The sequence below is a fragment of the Silene latifolia genome, chromosome 9, assembly GCF_048544455.1.
Source record: "Silene latifolia isolate original U9 population chromosome 9, ASM4854445v1, whole genome shotgun sequence".
NCBI lineage: Eukaryota > Viridiplantae > Streptophyta > Magnoliopsida > Caryophyllales > Caryophyllaceae > Silene > Silene latifolia.
In genome coordinates this window covers 4,348,334-4,356,388 of record NC_133534.1, presented here as the reverse complement: position 1 = coordinate 4,356,388, position 8,055 = coordinate 4,348,334, and the positions used below count along the sequence as shown (strand labels likewise).

Genomic DNA, 8,055 nt, shown 5'->3' with positions numbered 1-8,055 from the left:
AGTATACGGAAAAAAAAAAACTTAATACACCTATAGAAATAAATTTGCAAACAAAAGAAGGAGTAATATAGAGAGAAGAATAAGAAATTTTATACAAAGTGTATAGAATTGTTTAACAAACAAAATAGAAACAAAGTTAATAATATAAAGGATGATGGGAGGCACTGGTAGAGATGTGCAGGGAAAAAAATCATCTTGGTCAACATTCACAACGATAAAACATATACTCCTAGTCCTAGACTTCTATGTGTATAAACAATGGTAGATACTTTTCAATTTATAGCTAATAAATTTTACGTTTTATACGGATCATATGCATATTTGTTTCTAAAACCAAGACAAATTCCCAATAAGAATTCTTTTTCTTTCCAATACAAACTTTCAATAAAAAATTAAAAGCTAACGGCAAAGAATAATAATATAGTTAGTCCCTAGTGATTATATTACAACTTTGTAATCAGACGGAAGATTATGATTGGAAATAATCAGAGGTAAAATTTTACAATCCTTCAACGCCGAGTTCCATAGACTTCTACCGCCTTTTATATATGAGGAGTTAACATAATATAATCTGTCACAAGGCCAACAAAATATATCAGTACTTGCTGGATGAGCATATATTTTTTTTGTCGAGCAGATATTGGTACCATGCAGGTTTATTAGGAAGTACGCTATGCGCAACAATGAGGCAGTTGCAACATCTATCGTCTTTGTGGTAGTAACGTTGTCGCATATGCCCAATCAGTAATAGTGATTGACCCTGAATTTTCAACCTTGATTCCTAAGTCTGCCCAAATCTTGCTTGATACCCCGCATCCCTAAACAGGTGTTCTGCATTTTTCAGAGTGTCTGAAAAAAGCCTCTTTTATATATATATATATTGATTTCCATTTTTTTGTATATCAGTGTTATCTATTTTTTATTTTTGGTAAGTTTTATATGTAAAAGGTAGTGTGCAAGTGGTTGAAATAATAATATTATATTACTTTATTAAACATTCACCTGCATTTCCTTTGTCCGTGTGCTAAATACAATAGATAACAAATGATCGAAACGGAAGGAGTATGAAAGAGCTGTAAAGGAGGACGGTAGAGGTCCTTGTGAGTTGTGACCTTGTCTATGGGACCGATTTACCCACTCATTTGGTGAACCAGCTAGTCTTGCTATAGACGTATATATCCGTCTAGTTAAAGACGGGTCAAATATCTTGAAAGTGGTGACATTTTTTGCCCCCACCACCCCATTTGTTGCTTGTTCTATTAGGAATGTGGTATTGTATTTGGCTCGTTTTTAATTATAGACGGATATGTGCCGTTTATAATGAGATTTTGTGCTGGTAAACTACTTACACCACTTTCAAAACTAATTTATTTTTAATTTTATCGCACCGCAATTAGGCCTGCCTTACTTTACGGTTCCGAGTGTTGGGCGGTGAAGCATTGTCACATTCAAAAGATGAGTGTGGCGGAGATGCGTATGTTGAGGTGGATATGCGGACATACAAGGAAAGATCGCTTAAGGAATGAGGTGATTAGGGAAAAGGTAAAAGTGGCGCCAATAGAGGACAAGATGATGGAAAACCGACTAAGATGGTTTGGCCATGTGAGAAGGAGACCTATGGACGCACCGGTTAGGAGACTGGAGACTTGGAGAACAGAAAAGGTCCCTAGAGGTAGAGGAAGACCGAGACAGACATGGTTGAGAGTGATAGAGCACGATATGAGATTTCTGGGGCTTGAGGAGAGTATGGTGACGGAGAGGGCACAATGGAGGGAAAGGATGCATGTGGATTTTTAGTATTTGATGATTTTTTGACATATTTTAGAGTTTTTATTTAATTTAAAAATTTATTTATTTGTTCTTCTCCCCTTTATTACATTTTTTTACCAACCACTTTCTTATATTTTTTTACTTGGTTTACTTTTAAGGCATTCCGGATCACTAATTCTATTTCGGTTTTCAAAATCCTTTTAATATTTTCTCTCGATTTAAATTTTAAGTTTTTTATAAAAGAAACCCCGAATTCGATTTTAAAACCTTTAAGTTTACCTTGACCTTGCATTACATTTTTGCTCTCCCTTTTGTTTTTCATTTTACCTTTTCTATTCGCATTTTGAGTTGTGCGTTCACCCATTGACGGTTCTAAAGGATGATTCATGTCAGCCGACCCCAAATCATTTTGGGATTAAGGCTCTGATGTTGTTGTTGTACTCTTTCGGTCTCAATCATTTGTATCATTAACATATTCAGTGTGTGAGTTATTTTAATCAATCGTAAACAAATGATTGGGACACCGGAAGTAGTACATCTATTATAAACGTGTAACATGAGTCGGCCGCTTCCTTGAAAGAGAAAAAGGCCACCTCATAAATTCGAATTAGATATAGTTGTATCATGTATGACGGCTAGCTCTGCTGGTAAAGTCATGAGATGCGGTACACTCCATATTTATGAATTGGCCTGGTTCAAATCCGGTCAATGTCAAATTTAATTTGCCCTTAAAATAGATGTGACGGAGTTTTTAAAGCAAGACAATACTCCTAATGTCCCGGTGAATATTTTACATCTGCTTTATTTTGTGACGGGGAAATCAAGCAAATGTAAACTATTGATTGAAACGGATGAAGTATTTGTTAATGGTGTTAGTTTCTAAATTTTCTTAACAAAAATGTAAATGATTCGCAGTTACGCTTTCTTGACTGAACACTGGAAGATGTAATCGTTTGCCTAAGTTTTTTCAAGCTGATTCAAATCTTGTTAAAGGATCATTAGACTTTGTCGGTATAAATCATTACACAACATATTATGCAAAGGATAGCAAGATCAATTTGATAGGGATGGTGCTTAAGGATGCTCAGTCGGACTCTGGCTCGTCCACTTCTCGTATGTACTGGATCTTGCTGAACAAATAAATACAGTATGAATTTACTTGGACTAAATTTTATCTAACCTTATATTTCTTCTTACGGAATTTAGCAATCGGGCATAATTTAAAACCCATAGGCGACAAGGTAAATGTCATGAACCTTATACAAGATATGGAATGAGACGGTTGATGAACTTCATATATGGTTATACATTGTTCCCGGGGGAATGAGACGGTTGATGAACTACATCAAGACCAGATACGGAAATCCTACTGTTATTATTACTGAAAATGGTACCATATCCTTTATAACTTTGGGCTAGGAGTCTATGACAAGTTTTTTTAATTATTAAGAAGTTTTTCGACATCTCATCTCAGAACGACTGTTCCATAAGATGATCCATGTTATGGTGTCATCTAGGGATGGATGATCCTAATGTACCATTTATGCCAAGAAGCGCGATTCTCAAAGACAACAAAAGAATTCATTATAATGATGACTATCTTCAAAACTTAGCAGCGGCTATCAAGTAAGTTTGCGTGTATCCAATAAAATTCCGTTATAATTACATAAACATTTCAGTTAGAAACACGATTTTCTACTACTCACAACCGCGCATACTCTCCTCCTTACGGAATTGAAGTATGCAAGTTATTAGTCCCTTGTGATGCCGTTTTACATAAATATCGTATAATATTAATGGAATTTTGACGAATATATAAGCATCAACAGTTTTCGAACCCGTTTTCTCTTCTGTAAGATTACCCTACGCAAGAAGTTATGTCAAGTACTTGTATAAGATAAAAAAGGAGATTATAATTAGAAATGGTTTTCATTTCATCCGCATAGAACAAAATAATTCTACATCACTCAATCAAACACATTATATAACAATTACTCCCTCGGTTCTAATCATTTGCTTATCTTTAATTAAAATACTCCACAAAATGAATATAAAAGATAAACAAATGACTAAAACGAAAAAATAGTTATTAATTAAATTAGTTAAATTGTCATTTAATTTGTTTGCCTTCATAATTATCACCGAATTTCCAGTTAGAAGGAACAACATTATCCGACTGAGCCATCTTCCCATCAGTAGTAGTCACTTGAAACGACATGCCTTGACCTACAAGTCGAGCTTCTGTTACCCAAATTTGACCCCATTTCCGATCCATAGGTAACCAGCTGCTAGTATTCGAACCCTTGACCTTTACGTCTTTTACAACACCAACACCACCCACATTATAAACTAACACACTTATCCACCAAGGATTACCCTTAATTTCAAACTTGATTCCTCCTTTTTTTGCACATTGTACACGGCGATACAACACTGGGACAATTCCGGCCTTGTATTCAGCAATTGTCCGAAACATAGGCTGAGAAAGATCAAAGTGTTTTAAAGGAGGATTACACCAATTTTCATTTGGTTTCGAGTAGTTTGCTGGACAAAGATTGGTTGCTGTGACATGAATAGATAATGGTGCATTATTTTTTTGTACGCACCATGTTGTATTGTAACACATAATTTGATAGCAACCTCCACAAGCCCGACCATCGTTAAAGAGGGCTACGCTTAACGCTGTCGTTTCAAGGCCGTAACCTTGTTGGAAGAGATCGCCATAGCCGCATGCTCCTTCTGTAAATACCAAACAACATATTTGTGTAAGTAACACATGAAATAGTTTTGAAATATACTTATATAAGTAATAAGTAATTATTTATAGAACGTCAGCATTATGAAGTACTCTCGGGATTTGAACCCTAAGTCATCATGATTCATGAGTATCATTTCTCATTATATAAAAAAGAAAAAACATTATCTCAACCTCAAATAAAATTGTCATGTATCTATATTTGTTGTCGTTCTATTTAATCAAGGTTAATTCCGATATATACAATAACAACATCAGAGCCTTAATCCCAAAATGATTTGGGGTCGGCTTAATTCCGATATATATATATATATAAAAAAAAAAAAAAAACTTACGCATGGTGTCATTGCCAGTCATATCTCCATAAAATGTTGCATGGGCCGATTCCCAACCATCTTCACCGGGTTGCTGAGCATTGATAGTACAAAAAAATTGGATTAGGGCTACTAATAATAATGTTAATGCTTCTAATTTAGCACTCTTCCTACACTTACTACTCTCCATGATTATTCTTTAATCTCGAACGTTTTCTTAGTGTTTTATTGTTGTCGAAATTATATACAAAATTAGTGTATTTATATTAACTTGTTAAACGATAATCTACCATTTTTGAAAAGGCATGCAGCCATGCAGGAGTTACGTAATTAATCCTAATTAATGCAAACAGCAAAAAAATCATGGTTTTCTTCTTTACAAGTTTTATTTTTTCCTTATATCCCTCACAAAGTCACAATATTAAGTATTGTAACTCCTTTCGTTCGGTTGAATTCCATACATTTGATTAAAATATATCTCCTTACGTCCTCACATATATTGAATAAACGTATGGAATTCAACCAAGCGTAGATATCTTTCCTTCTTCTGCCCGAGGTTTTACTTAGTACCCATGGTTATTATCTGTCTTTTTTAAGTCTACGATCATTTTAGAGGAAGTGTCCTGTAAGTATTATACAGTAATAAATAGTGAAATACCATCTATTGACTATCTATGACCTTGTTTTCTTAGTTTTTATATGGGTAGTTTTGTTAATTACAAGTGATTTTCATTGACAATGATAATTGGACAATTTAAAATGTGAACAATTTCAAAAATGGGACAAATTTAAATATTAATTAGTCTCACTTTAAACGGATATAACCGTCTATGTCACCACTTACATAATAAGACAAAGTGGTCACATCCCAATTGTTGTTCGTCTTATTATAAAAGTGGTATTATATTAAACACATCTGCAGCTTTAGACGGATAATGTCCATCTAAAGTGAGAATTTGTGTCTAAATATATATAGGGGAGATGATGACAAATAAATTTCTTGGATTTTCTAATGTGTTAACGAAAATTTAACTCTTTTTTAGTCGTTTAACGGTTATTGTTATTAGAATCCCGATTTGAATTACCAGAATCGTACCATAGTTCATATTCTGATATTCATGGTCTCATGCGCTTACTTTTGTTAGTAGTTGACTATTTGCCTATTTGGGCTCATAACACTAGTCCAGCCCATTAAAAGGAATTAAGGCCAAATTTCTCCTAGAATCGAGTTCTTCCATTTTAACCCATGCTTGTTATTATTAAAAGAAAAAACACAAAACAAATTACAAATTATTGTGGAAAACCATTTTATTCATAAGACTAGTTTATTAACCAAAAACCCAAATAGATCATTCAATAAATTTGTAAAAAAAATATTTTATTTTAATAACCTAAACTTTATATTGATAACTTGTTTATTTAAATGTGTTAGTTTTCATACTTGTTAAAAAAAATTAAAATACAAATTAAATTAAATATATATGGGCTTCTCTCCTTTTGAGTCAGTCTTATGCTATAGGACGGTTCTATAAGAGAGTCGCTGAAAAAAAATATGTGACAAAACATTTTTATATTGGCCCCAAAAAAAATTGCAATTTGTTCCCATCAAAATTGATCTTACAACTCAATTTACCCTAACAAGCAGAGGTGATAAACAGCTTGTGAGCAACTTGAGATCGGCTCGGTCAAAGTTTGGGCTTGGGATTGATCGACTTGAGAGCTTAAGGAGTTAACCAGAGCAAACGCTGGCTCAACTCGAAAAGCTCGTGAGCGGCTTGAACTTGTGTGATTCGATAAGGTATTGCTCATATTTTACAAAAATATTTTATCATGTTTATAACTTTGCATCACACATATCAAATGTTCTCTGATTTGCCAAATATTTTTACATATACCCTTCAAGGCTTGAATATCAAAAGTAAAAATTAAAAAATTAACAATTATATATAAGCTCGATTTGGGCTCGCGTTAAAGACTTAAAGCTCACAAGCTTGATAGCGAGATATTTTTGTCAAGCTCATGTAAGCTCGAGATCGGCTCGAACTTGGATTTTATTTCTTGAGCCCAAGCCGACCAAGGCCAAGTTCGGGCTCAACTCGACTCGTTATCATCCCTAGATACAACTAGTAAATTATATCTACGCGAATTAGAAAGTAAGACTGTCTTACCGTCTTACATCTCATCCCCTATATACTAAATGAATAGAAAAAACTCAAAGTTTTCCCGCCTAAAATATTTTCCCTATTTTGATATAATCTTTTATTTTCTTTCCTATTTCAATATAATTCACTATTTAAAATTTGGTTCTAGATGTTTTGATGATAAAAATTTCGTTTTTAAGATAAGTTGTAACTCAGTTCATAGACTATACATCTGAGGAAGTACCTCTTATTGTTTATTTTCTGAGTTTTATTTTAAAGTTTTTGAGTTCTACTTTAGTATAAAGTTTTTGAGGATATTTACTAAAACATTACACTAAAAAAATATAATAACGCTCAAAAACTATATTTATAAATGGTAATATGCTCAGAAAAAATGTGTATATGCTCAAAAACTATAAGGTCAGAGGTACTACCTTAGATGCGTAATCCTTTTTCTCGTTGTAACTAAAAGATACGCTATTAAGAAAGTTATAAAACAATATCATTAAATATGTGTAAGAAGTTTTTTTCATTAAAATACACATTTCATGTTACGAGTATTACTTAAATTGTTTTTTTTCCCTCAAATCAAAATACAATGATGAAAAACGTTAAAAAAAATAAATTGTCAATTTATACTCTATAAATATACTCCCTCTATTTTTCTATATATGACTTTCTCACATTTCGAGATACACACTTCTCTCTTCAATATCTTTCAAATTATATGTTTAAATATAGTGATATGTATACTCATATGAAAGAGTTTTTCATAAGGAATTTAATGGTATAATTTTTATAATTTTTTACCAAATATATTTTTGTAAATATTAAAGTCAAAGGCTCGCCTCGAAAAAACAAAACGTCATATATTAAAAAATGGAGGGAGTAATATATTAAAAGGTAAAATTCTATAAACACCGTGCATGCATTGCACGGGACCTATACTAGTTTGGTATTAATTACACTCATTTATTTTGTATAACCCATGATCAACTTAACAAATATGAATTTGTTTTGAGTACTCTATAAACAAACGTTATTTTATTGTTTGAAACTAAGACAGGAAAATATC

General features: G+C 32.8%; 1 protein-coding gene across 1 annotated transcript; it reads right to left on the bottom strand.

Moving 5' to 3' along the window:
- Nucleotides 1-3,880: 3,880 nt before the first annotated feature.
- Nucleotides 3,881-5,029, bottom strand: LOC141600186 (expansin-A23-like). The gene is made up of 2 exons (XM_074420366.1): nucleotides 4,861-5,029; nucleotides 3,881-4,509 (listed from the first exon to the last, which is right to left on the bottom strand). The coding sequence occupies exons 1-2, from the start codon at nucleotides 5,027-5,029 to the stop codon at nucleotides 3,881-3,883; spliced, it is 798 nt and encodes a 265-aa protein (XP_074276467.1).
- Nucleotides 5,030-8,055: the final 3,026 nt, after the last annotated feature.